The 13,832-nt window shown below is 43.2% G+C and overlaps 1 protein-coding gene across 1 annotated transcript in view; it reads right to left on the reverse strand.

The window, feature by feature from the left end:
- Window positions 1-13,832, reverse strand: part of NPSR1 (neuropeptide S receptor 1) — an 835,810-nt gene that overhangs the window by 774,285 nt on the left and 47,693 nt on the right. Inside the window, exon 2 of the mRNA XM_040433038.1 lies at window positions 12,516-12,657. Within this exon, the coding sequence (XP_040288972.1) occupies window positions 12,516-12,657 (142 nt within the window). The remainder of the gene's footprint in view (window positions 1-12,515; window positions 12,658-13,832) is intronic.

Here is a 13,832-nt window from a genome sequence, read left to right on the forward strand (position 1 = left end):
TTCATGTTTTTCCCACCCTCACTCAGGTGAAAATATTCCAATAAGGGGCACGTTCACCTGCGATAGTAGATTTGTGGTTTACATTCTTAAATGTCCATGTGGATTATTATATGTGGGGGAAACCTCGATGAGAATGAAGGACAGACTAAGTAAACACAAATCTACTATCCGCAAACAGAATTTATTACTTTCAATACCCCTTCATTTTCATGATAAAAAACATAATATCTCGCAGTTGAGGTATCAGATCATTGAAGGTGTATCATTACCCCGTCGAGGGGGTGATAGAAATAAATTGTTATTGAAAAGAGAGGCTTACTGGATCCATCGTCTTCAGACAATGGAGCCCAGGGGCCTCAATCGTGAGTACAATGTGTCCTGCTTCCTATAAGGCATTAGGCCTTATGCAATCTGATAAATATATTTCTTTATTTCTTCAGCGTGATTAATCACTGCCAAAATGGACTATTTGACTGAAAATCTTTGCCAGTACAGAGTGGATTTAGCGAATTTTTCTGCGAATTATTTTGCGAATTTTCTATTGCGAATTTCTCATTGCGATTATTTGATATGCAAATTTTTATTTAATGAGGGAGGCGGAGCTCCTCTGATGATGTCAGTTCCTTAGTGTTTCATTTATGTATAAATAGCTGGAGTGTAAGATGTTTCATTGCAGTCTGATGAAAGCACACTTGTGCTGAAACGCGTCCCTATGCCACTTGAATATGTGACTGAATAAATCTACATTGTGATCTACATCTGCGAAGTGCCGGTCTTCTTCTTTGAAACCTCCACACTATGTCACCTTGCCACTCTGTGGCCTCCTGATGCTGCCGACACCTCCACACTATGTCATTGTGCCACTCTATGGCCTCCTGATGCTGCTTCCACGTACAGACTCTGTGATTTGGCCACTCTGTGGTCTCCTCATGCTGCTTCCACCTCACCACTATGTCACTTTGCCACTCTGTGGCCTCCTGATGCTGCCCCTACCTCCACACTATGTCATTGTGCCACTCTGCGGTCTCCTTATGCTGCCGCCACCTACAGACTCAGTGATTTGGCCACTCTGTGGCCTCCTGATGCTGCCGCCACCTACAGACTTTGTCATTGGGCCACTCTGTGATCTCCTCATGCTGCTTTCACCTCATCACTATGTGATAGGGCCACTCTGTGGACTTCTCATGCAGTTCCCACCCTCCCAACTTCATCATTGGGCCACTATTTAGCCTTTTTGGCTAGGCTGACATCATCATTTATTTGACCCTTCCTCTGATCTGTCAGAAGGAAGGTAAAATTAGACGCCCAACGGATCCTGTCTGTGTAACTGCTGTAAGGCCTGTATGGTCCCATCAGAATTGGCTTGCGATTTGGTAGCCAAAAGCAGGAGTGGGTACAAAACACAGAAGACTTGCAAGTATTCCGTCCACATGTCATCTCTGTTTTGGATCCACTCCTGTTTTTTGGGCATCAGCAATACTGATGACAAATGACCAAATGCTGACCGAGTGAAGGCGGATGCTCCACAGACAGGATATGTTTTTTGTGGGTTATTGTTCTAACGGATCAGAGGAAGGACAAAATAATCAGTGACATCAACACTAACTTACTGCTGACACCCTCTCCACTCTGTCGGGTGGCTCTACTTGTATAAGCGTTTAATAGAACAGGTTTTGTAGACATCTATGTGGAATCAGCTGACGACAGTGTAAAAGGAGTACACTTCTTCTTGGCGCTAACATCAACCTGTAAGGCTTAGTTCATACTTGAGTTATTTGGTCAGTTTTGGCCCCATGACTGCTAAAATAATTGACGTGTGCAGTGATTCTAAGAGCGACGCCTGTCATCTGCATGTCATATGGACTGAGCCCGGAAACTTTAGGCCAGTAAGTTTAACATCTGTCGTGGGTAAACACCTCAATGAAAATAAGCAAATAACAACCTATCAGCATGGCTTCATGAGGGTCATGTCAAACTAATTTAATCAGTTTCTATGAGGAGGTAAGTTCTATACTTGACTGAGGTGAATCAATGGATTTCATATATCTGAACGTCTCCAAAACATTTGACACTGTATCACATAAAAGGTTAGTATATAAAATGAGAATGCTTGGACTGGGAGAAAATGTCTGTATGTGGGTAAGTAACTGGCTCAGTGATAGAAAACAGAGGGTGGTTATTAACGGTACACACTCAGATTTGGTCACTGTCACTAGTGGAGTACCTCAGGGGTCAGTATTGGGCCCTGTTCTCTTCAATATATTTATTAATGATCTTGTAGAAGGCTTGCATAGTAAAATATCAATTTTAGCAGATACACTAAACTGAGTAAAGTAATTAACTCGGAAGAGGACAGTATACGGCTGCAGATGGATCTGGATAGATAAGAGGCTTTGGCCGATAAGTGGCAGATGAGGTTTAACACTGACAAATGTAAGGTTATGCACATGGGAAGGAATAATGCAAGTCAACAGTACATACTAAATGGTAAAACACTGGGTAACACTGACATGGAAAAGGACCTAGGGATTTTAGTGAACCACAAACTAAGCTGTAGAAACCAGTGTCAGGCAGCTGCTGCAAAGGCCAATAAGATAATGGGTTGCATCAAAAGGGGTTGCATCCTATGATGAGAACATAGTCCTGCCACTTTACAAATCACTAGTCAGACCAAACATGGAGTACTGTGTACAGTGGGCTCCTGTGAACAAGGCAGACATAGCAGTGCTGGAGAGGGTCCAGAGGAGGGCAACTAAAGTAATAACTGGAATGGGGCAACTACAGTACCCTGAAAGATTATCAAAATTAGTTATTCACTTTAGAAAAAAAGACGACTAAGGGGAGATTTAATAACTATGTATAAATATATCAGGGGACAGTACAGAGTTCTCTCCTATCATCTATTTATCCCCAGGACTGTGACTGACGAGGGGACATCCTCTGCGTCTGGAGGAAAGAAGGTTTGTACACAAACATAGAACAGGATTCTTTGCGGTAAGAGCAGTGAGACCATGGAACACTGTGCCCGACGAGGTGGTGATGGGGAGTTCACTAAAAGAGTTCAAGAGGGGCCTGGATGTATTTATGGACTGTAATAATATTACAGGCTATAGCTAGTAGAGAGGGGTTGTTGATCCAGGGAGTTATTCTAATTGCCTGATTGGAGTCAGGAAGAAATTTATTTTTCCCCTAAAGTGAGGAAAATTTGTTATTTTTTTGCCTTTGGCCTCATGCACACGACAGTATTTTTTCACGGTCCACAAAACGGTTTTCCGTTGTTCCATGATCCGTTTCCGTTTTTTTTTCCGTGTGTCTTCCTTGATTTTTGAAGGATCACCAGACATGAAAAGTGAAAAAAAAAATCTAAGTCAAGTTTGCCTTGAAAATGATAGGAAAAAAACGGACACAGATCACGGACGCGGAGGACAATCTTGTGTTTTTGCACGGACCCATTGACTTGAATAGGTCCGCGAACCATTGTCCGTGAAAAAAATAGGACGGGTCTTATTTTTTTCACGGACTGGAATTACGGATCACGGACGCGGATGAAAAACGGTGCATTTTCCGAGTTTTCAACGGACCCATTGAAAGTCAATGGGTCCGCAGAAAATCACGGAAAACGGAACAACGGACACTGAACCCAACAACGGTCGTGTGCATGGATAACAGGCTGAGCTGGATGGACAAATGTCTTTTTCCAGCCTTATAAACTATGTTATTATGTATGCTAAAAAGCTAAGTGTATATTATATGCAAAATTTACAAAATAATACAGAAAAACTACAAGTTTACTTTACCATTTTACTTTTCAATTATATAATATGCAAATAGTTAGCAGAAATATGCAAACGATTAGAAGGATGTGAAAGAAATGCATGTTTTTATAGTACATGACATCATTCGATATATATATATATATATATATATATATATATATACACACTGCTCAAAAAAATAAAGGGAACACTTAAACAACACAATGTAACTCCAAGTCAATCATACTTCTGTGAAATCAAACTGTCCACTTAGGAAGCAACACTGAGTGACAATCAATTTCACATGCTGTTGTGCAAATGGGATAGACAACAGGTGGAAATTATAGGCAATTAGCAAGACACCCCCAATAAAGGAGTGGTTCTGCAGGTGGTGACTACAGACCGTTTCTCAGTTCCTATGCTTCCCGGCTGATGTTTTGGTCACTTTTGAATGCTGGCGGTGCTTTCACTCTAGTGGTAGCATGAGACGGAGTCTACAACCCACACAAGTGGCTCAGGTAGTGCAGCTTATCCAGGATGGCACATCAATGCGAGCTGTGCCAAGAACGTTTGCTGTGTCTGTCAGCGTAGTGTCCAGAGCATGGAGGCGCTACCAGGAGACAGGCCAGTACATCAGGAGACGTGGAGGAGGCCGTAGGAGGGCAACAACCCAGCAGCAGGACCGCTACCTCCGCCTTTGTGCAAGGAGGAACAGGAGGAGCACTGCCAGAGCCCTGCAAAATGACCTCCAGCAGGCAACAAATGTGCATGTGTCTGCTCAAACGGTCAGAAACAGACTCCATGAGGGTGATATGAGGGCCCGACGTCCACAGGTGGGGGTTGTGCTTACAGCCCAACACCGTGCAGGTTGTTTGGCATTTGCCAGAGAACACCAAGATTGGCAAATTCGCCACTGGCGCCCAGATGAAAGCAGGTTCACACTGAGCACATGTGACAGACGTGACAGAGTCTGGAGACGCCATGGATAACGTCTGCTGCCTGCAACATCCGCCAGCATGAGCGGTTTGGCATTGGGTAAGTAATGGTGTGGGGTGGCATTTCTTTGGAGGGCCGCACAGCCCTCCATGTGCTCGCCAGAGGTGGCCTGACTGCCATTAGGTACCGAGATGAGATCCTCAGACCCCTTGTGAGACCATATGCTGGTGCGGTTGGCCCTGGGTTCCTCCTAATGCAAGAAAATGCTAGACCTCATGTGGCTGGAGTGTGTCAGCAGTTCCTGCAAGACGAAGGCATTGATGCTATGGACTGGCCCGCCCGTTCCCCAGACCTGAATCCAATTGAGCACATCTGGGACATCATGTCTCGCTCTATCCACCAACGTCACGTTGCACCACAGGCTGTCCAGGAGTTGGCAGATGCTTTAGTCCAGGTCTGGGAGGAGATCCCTCAGGAGACCGTCCGCCACCTCATCAGGAGCATCCACAGGCGTTGTAGGGAGGTCATACAGGCACGTGGAGGCCACACACACTACTGAGCCTCATTTTGACTTGTTTTAAGGACATTACATCAAAGTTGGATCAGCCTGTAGTGTGTTTTTCCACTTTAATTTTGAGTGTGACTCCAAATCCAGACCTCCATGGGTTAAAAAATTAGATTTCCATTTTTTTATTTTTGTGTGATTTTGTTGTCAGCACATTCAACTATGTAAAGAACAAAGTATTTCAGAAGAATACTTAATTAATTCAGATCTAGAATGTGTTATTTTTGTGTTCCCTTTATATTTCAGCAATATATATATATCTGTAAAGAGTATGTAGAAGGCAATCAATTCCTTGAAAATGTACTCTATACAAAAGACATGCACGGACATAGGTCATATATTGATCTGAACTGTGAAATCATGTGTGAAATCAATTATATTGTGGAAATTTTAATATTATACACAGAATTAGGCTCCTTTCAACATTATACTGTGACTTTTCCTATTCTATTATTTTGTATTTAATAAGGTTTATATTTTGCACTTTAACCATTTTGTTAATTTGATGATTATACTGAAAATACATAATAGGACTAAACTGTATGCTTATCCATATACTTCTAGTATCGATTTAACTGTCTCCACAAAACAAACAAGTTTAAATTAGGTTATCAACCAAAATTGATTTTCCTTAATATCATTAGCGAAGCTTAAAAATACTGAGAAAGGTATGGGATAAAATTCTGCTAGGTCTCTTTGCTCCTTCATGTCATTGGAAATCCTGACTTTTACTCCGGCAGTATACCATATGTGCAACCTGTGCAGCTGCACATGGGCGCTGCAGGTAAGAGTGCCTAAATATAATAGTAATTTCATGTCTATTAGATTTCCTGTCATCAAATTAGCAGTTGGAAATCAAGGGGCTCATATACTGGTAATGTACAGTAGCCCTCTCTTGTTGGTGTCTGCCCATAGAGCAGGGAAGCATGAGGTGACATTGCAGTACCTCAGACCTGAGTGTATATGTGAAGGTTGGTTTGCTATGTAATGTTTATAATGTTATATCATGTTTGCACTGTATTCCCGCAGATGACGTATGGTTGGCATGGGGATGGGGCTAACCACCCCATTCCTCCCCTCTTGGTAGGAATGGGCTGGTCATACTGTCTGCCAGGAGAGGGAAGTGGTAGCCAAGAGAGTGAGGTATAATTAAGCATGTCCTACTGCTCCTATTCCAAGGGCCTTAAAGGGAACCTGTCATGTGGATATTTGATTATAATCTAACTAATTATATACAATCATTAACTACTAAAAAGGGCCTTAGATGTATTCACTTACTGGTGTGACAGATGGTTACCTCATAATATACACACAAAGATGCCACATGCCACATGCTAATGAGCTGATTTGAGTCCAGCGTGATGTCAGTGAGTCCAGCGTTTTTTTAAATCTGAGATATAGCCACTCCCCTGCCCACCTGCTGCTGATTCATATGGAAAATAACTGTCAATCAGCAGCAGGTAGGCGGGGAGAGTCAGGAGCTCATGAATATTCATGACATCATTATGAGCTGGAGCTTTTCAATACAAGATGTTGGCAGATTGACTGGGTCAATTAAAGAAAGTGACCCAGCATTTTGCTAAGAGAATCAGTCACTTATTTATGTTGCCCTTAGCACACCATAAAACTGGTGACAGGTTCCCTTTAAGGACCAGAGAGCCACTACCACTCCGATCCTCTGTACCAGCTCCTCTGGATCTTTCTGCAACATCAGCAGTTTTAGTTGTGTAAACTACTGTGACATCACAGACGTGATTCAGTCAGGTAAACCAATGTGACAAAACAACCGTTTTAAGCTACTGTGGTATCATAATAGTGTTTCTGTCAGTTAAGCTGCCATGACATTACACCGAGTTGTAGTCAGGAGGCAAAATCTTGTAAATTTGTTCTCACATTACAAGTGTCTTTCAATCTGTGTATCTGCTATGACATCACTATATTGTTTTCAACAGGTCCAATACACTGATGTGTCATCACAATTGTATTTCTATTAGGTAACTTCTGTTGACTCTCAGATGTGTTTCCAGCAGGAAACTTCTGTGACATGACACGTCTTTTAGTCAAGCAAACTACGGTATTGTGACCTCACAAATGGGTTTTAGACAAGTAACATGTTGTAATATTACAAATGAACTAAACAGGTAAGGCTACTTTCACACTAGCGTTAGGAGCGGATCCGTCTGATGTTTCATCAGACGGATCCGATCCTAAAATGCAGACGTTCGCATCCGTTCAGAATGGATCCGTCTGCATTATAACTTAGAAAATTTTCTAAGTATGAAAGTAGCCTGAGCGGATCCGTTCAGACTTTACATTGTAAGTCAATGGGGAACGGATCCGCTTGAAGATTGAGCCATATGGTGTCATCTTCAAGCGGATCCGTCCCCATTGACTTACATTGTAAGTGTGGACGGATCCGCTCGCCTCCGCACGGCCAGGCGGACACCCGAACGCTGCAAGCAGCGTTCAGGTGTCCGCTCACTGAGCGGAGCGGAGGCTGAACGCTGGCAGGCGGATGCATTCTCAGTGGATCCGCCTCCACTGAGAATGCATTAGGGCCGGACGGCTGCGTTCGGGGCCGCTCGTGAGCCCCTTCAAACGGAGCGCACGAGCGGACACCTGAACGCAGGTGTGAAAGTAGCCTAAACTGGTCTCTGTCTAGTAAGCTGCTGTGACATCACAGTTTGGGAAGTCAAGCACAGAGGTGTTCATACTATATGATACCCATTAAACCCCTCGCCACCAATAGTGCCCCATATTTTCATGCAACGATGACATCAGCATCATTGGCTTTCATGCACACGACCGTTGTTTTGGTCCACATCCGAGCCACCATTTTTGCGGCTCGGATGCGGACCCATTCACTTCAGTGAGGCCGCAAAAGATGTGGACAGCACTCCGTGTGCTGACCGCATCCGTTGCACCGTTCCGTGGCCCCGCAAAAAAAAAATATAGCATGTCCTATTCTTGTCCATTTTGCGGACAAGAATAGGCATGTCTACAATGGGCCGCCCGTTCTGTTCCGCAAATTGCAGAAGGCACACGGATGGATTCCGTTTTTTGCGGATCTGCGGTTTGCGGAACACAAAAAAACGGCACGGTCTTGTGCATGAGGCCTAAGCGAAAGGATTCAAAAGCATATGTTTGCTCTTTTATAACTTGGATTAAAAGTAAGTTTTTATTTCTCCACTACTTTATTGGCAGTGCCTTCATGTCCTTATTTTGTTTCACTTAACAGTCATTGTGTGTCATTTATTAGCTAGGGGTTAGCTAGGAATGTTGGTGGCCTGGGCGGCTTCTGTTTTTTGCGGATCCGCAGTTTGCAGACCGCAAAAAACAGCACGGTCGTGTGCATGTATCCTAAATGTTTTTTTTTGTATCATTTCCTGCCCTTACTCAAGTTTCTGGAAATCCTGGAAAACTCCTTTAGGCCTCATGCACACGACCGTTGTGTGCATCCACGTCCGTTCCGTCATTTTTCACAGTTTAGCGGAGGTCCCATTCATTTCTATGGAGCTGTGAAAAAAAACTGATAGTCCTCAGTTTTTTCTCCGCGTCCTTGATCCGTGATTCCAGTCCGTCAAAAAAATATAACCTGTCCTATTCTTGTCAGTGGAAAACGGAGGACGGGCCCATTCAAGTCAATAGGTCCGTCAAAAAAAACTGATGCACAACTGGTATGTCATCCGTGTCCGCGTCCGTGTCCGTTTTTTTCTACAAGACCTTGGTGCAATAAAATTACATTTTTCATTAACCTTCCTTTTTTTTCCACTGTCAGACAAAAAAAAAGGAAGACACAAGGAAACACAACTGAAGCAAAATCGGACACGGACCACTGAAGCCAAATCACTGACAGTGAAAAAACACTGTCGTGTGCATGAGGCCTTAGGCCCCTTTCACACGAGCGAGTTTTTTGCGCGGGTGCAATGCGTGACGTGAACGCATAGCACCCGCACTGAATCCTGACCCATTCATTTCAATGGGGCTGTGTACATGAGCGTTGTTTTTTACGCATCAGTTCTGCGTTGCGTGAAAATCGCAGCATGTTCTATATTCTGCGTTTTTCACGCAGCCCTGGCCCCATAGAAGTGAATGGGGCTGCGTGAAAAACGCATTGCATCCGCAAGCAAATGCGGGTGCGATGCGTTTTTCACTGATGGTTGCTAAGAGATGTTGTTTGTAAACCTTCAGTTTTTTATCACGCACGTGAAAAACGCATCAAAACGCATTGCACCCGCGCAGAAAAAACTGAACAGCTGAATGCAATCGCAGACAAAACTGACTGAACTTGCTTGCAAAATAGTGCGAGTTTCACTGAACGCACCCTGAACGCATCCGGACCTAATCCGTCACGCTCGTGTGAAAGGGGCCTGGAGGCCAGACATAGACCAGCATGTTCAATGTGAAAATGCGATAAACACACTGCATGTGTGAGCGTGATTTTCCATTCTGTCCATGAGTTGCCAACCAGAATTTTTCTTTTTTCTGGACAACTTTTCCCCACATCACAGACAGCCAGGATTTTTTTACTGACAAATTGGAAAACCATAATGAATGATAAAAATTGTAAGTGATAGAAGTCTATAGCTCAATATACTAATCCAAACTCATTGTCACCCTGTGAGCTGTAAAATGACCAATAAAATAATCTAGTCAAGTAGCATCAGCCCCAAAACAAATCAAGGATGCATTTATATTTTTTTCATGGACACAGGAAAAGTCACTTATTTTTACAGACTGTCCAAACATTTCTGGACGATTGGCAACGCTGGTTCTGACCTCTGCTCCTCTGATATGATCGCACAGCATTACAATGATTTATAATGCTGTGTGTCCCTACGAGACCGTCATTGTAATTCAGTAGTTACAGGTCATTTATACACAGAGCTGTTATAAGACTAATTGATCTAAACAGAATGCTTTGCTATTTTCTTTTCTTTTTTTATTGTTAATCCTTTCTAGAATACACAGCATAAAGGTAAAAATGCTGCACATGTTGTTGTTAAAGGATCACTCCAGGCAACAACAAAAAATTCAACAACAAAATCATGAGTCTATGGCCGCATGCACACGACTGTGGTGTGTTTTGCAGTCCACAAATCGCGGATCCGCAAAACACGGATGGCTTCCGTGCGCATTCCGCAATTTGCGGAACGGCAAGGACAGCCTTTACATATAACTGCCTATTCTTGTCCGCAAAGCGCGGACAAGAATAGGACATGTTATATTTTTTTTGTGGGGCCACGGAACGGAGCAACGGATGTGGACAGCACAGCGGTCAGCAATGCACAGGCACCTTCCGTGGGACAGGCGCATCGGGATCGCAGACCCATTCACTTTAATGGGTCCGCGATCCCTCCGTTCCGCAAAATGATAGAGCATGTTCGATCTTTTTGCAGTGCAGAGGCACGGAACGGAACCCCAGAAAGCACTCCGTAGTGCTTCTGTAGTGTTCCGTTCCACACCGTTCCACATCTCCGTATTTTCGGACCCAAATGAATGGGTTCGCATCCGTGATGCATAATGACAACGGAACGGTGCCCGAGTATTGCGGTCCGCAATACAGGAACGGGACACCAATGATCGTGTGAAGGAGCCCGAAGGCCCCTTTCACACGAGCGAGCATTCCGCGCGGATGCGATGCGGGAGGTGAACGCATTGCACCCGCACTGAATACCGACCCATTCATTTCTATGGGGCTGTTCACATGAGCGGTGATTTTCATGCATCACTTGTGCGTTGCGTGAAAATCGCAGCATGCTCCTCTTTGTGTGTTTTTTACGTAACGCAGGCCCCATAGAAATGAATGGGGTTGCGTGAAAATCGCAAGCATCCGCAAGCAAGTGCGGATGCGGTGCGATTTTCACGCACGGTTGCTAGGAGACGATAGGGATGGGGACCCGATCATTATTATTTTCCCTTATAACATGGTTATAAGGGAAAATAATATCATTCTGAATACAGAATGCATAGTAAAACATCGCTGGAGGGGTTAAAAAAAAATAAAAAATTTAACTCACCTTAGTCCACTTGATCGTGTACCCGGCATCTCCTTCTGGCTTCATCTGATCTCTGTGCAGCAACAGGATCTTTGGTGACGTCATTCCGGTCATCACATGATCCATCACCATGGTAAAAGATCATGTGATGGATCATGTGATGACCGGAGTGACGTCACCAAAGGTCCTGTTGCTGCACAGAGATGAGATGAAGCCAGAAGGAGATGCCGGGTACGCGATCAAGTGGACTAAGGTGAGTTAAATTATTATTATATATTTTTTAACCCCTCCAGCGATGTTTTACTATGCATTCTATATTCAGAATGATATTATTTTCCCCTATAACCATGTTATAAGGGAAAATAATACTATCTACAGAACACCGATCCCAAGCCCGAACTTCTGTGAAGAAGTTCGGATTTGGGTACCAAACACGCACAATTTTTCTCACGCAAGTGCAAAATGCATTACAATGTTTTGCACTCGTGCGGAAAAATCGCGAGTGTTCCCGTAACGCACCCGCACATTTTCCCGCAGCGCCCGTGTGAAAGAGGCCTAAGTTGTGTGCTTTTGCCCACTGACATCTATGTAGGGAGATGTAATTAAAATATAGACTCAATTACTAGCCTTGGAGCAATGAAATCATAGAGGTAGCAGCCACTTGATGGTACAATGTAGAAATGATGTAGTAACACGAAATAATGGAGCAAAAAGCCTGCATAGTGTAAAAGTAGGGAACACATATAAATAGTTTTGACCAGAGCAGTAATTTAAAGGGGATTCTCTAACCCATAACATTGTTTCATTTATACAGAAAATCATAAAGAAATTCTACAATGTGTACCGTTTACATTCAATGCTGTCAGTCAGGGTTTATATAGGTTTTCCATACACTTTTTTTATATGTTTATGATCGGTAAATGGTCAGTAATTGTGACTTATTTGGTCATTTGCATTTTCGCTGACAAGCCTGTATGGTAAGTTTTATGCTGGAGGCTTTTAAGAAGATTAGGAAAAATGTCTCCTGAATTTTTAAAATAGTTATATGCCTTTGCAGACCAAATTTCAGTACATGTATAAGAATTCATTTAATAATATATGAAATTTAGATTTTATTTCCCAAAGTTATGTTATATCCGGAGTTTAAAAAATTTAACACGTTCTTCTGCTCATCATAACATGTTCATTGTAGGTAAACATTGATAATAACTTTTATATCATCCAAATATGATGTGAACATTGTAAACCTGTATGTCTTACCTGTAATTGCAAGTTGTGTAACAAAAAATGTCATGCGAGACTTTCTCTTTCGTACCCTCTCTTTCCATGTTAGGTACAAGACTATTGAATTTCCAACCATGATGACGACAAACAAAATCCAAAGTGTAATCAGCTGTTCTGTCTAGAAAAAGAGAAATTACATTATTAGAATTAGTTTGCATAATACATTGTGAAAAATATGCAAATCAGGCATCATGAACATGGCCGTTGTGTTCACAGATGGTGTCCCTGTGCGTTCCGCAATTTGCGGAATGGCACGGACAGCCATTAATATAACTGCCTATTCTTGTCCGCAAAGCGCAGACAAGAATAGGACAGGTTAAATTTTTTGCGGACCACAGAACGGAGCAACGGATGTGGACAGCACACGGAGTGCTGTCCGCATCTTTTGCTGCCCCATTGAAGTGAATGTTTCCGCATCCGAGCCACCAAAATTGCGGCTCGGATGCGGAGCAAAACAACGGCCGTGTGCATGAGGCCTAATCAACACCTTTTCATGAAGATATAATATTGTTAGACACTTTGCCAAATCTCTCCCCCAAATTTGCTTTGATCCAAATTAATTTGTCACGAAGCGCATTAAATCAGGTCTATCCCAGCCTGTAGTTAAACTTTAGGGAGAATGTATCCTGGTGTACATCAATGTGCAGTGCAGCATAGCTAGTCCTTTCCAGTATCGAAACAGTTCCTGTGCGTCTGAATGACAGGCAGGTCACATATATGGCCATGCACTTCATCGTGCAGGCCACCAACATTCCTAGCTAACCCCTAGCTAATAAAAAAAAAAAAAAGCATACATCATCCTTCAGTAAAGCAAAAAAAATGCTACTTGCCCGGCAGGTGTCACAATGACTGTTAAGTGAAACAAAATAAGGACATGAAGGCAGTGCCAATAAAGTAGTGGAGAAATAAAAAGGTACTTTTAATCCAAGTTATGGCAGAGCAAACATATGCTTTTGAATCCTTTCGCTTAGGCCTCATGCACAAGACCGTGCCGTTTTTTTGTGTTCCGCAAACCGCAGATCCGCAAAAAACGGAATCCATCCGTGTGCCTTCTGCAATTTGCGGAACAGAACGGGCGGCCCATTGTAGACATGCCTATTCTTGTCTGCAAAATGGACAAGAATAGGACATGCTATATTTTTTTTTTTTGCGGGGCCTCAGAATGGAACAACGGATGCGGACAGCACACGGAGGGCTGTCCACATCTTTTGCAGCCCCATTGAAGTGAATGGGTCTGCATCCAAGCCGCAAAAACTGCGGCTCGGATGCGGACCATAACTACGGTCGTGTGCA

Source organism: Bufo bufo, chromosome 5 (assembly GCF_905171765.1).
Source record: "Bufo bufo chromosome 5, aBufBuf1.1, whole genome shotgun sequence".
Lineage (NCBI taxonomy): Eukaryota > Metazoa > Chordata > Amphibia > Anura > Bufonidae > Bufo > Bufo bufo.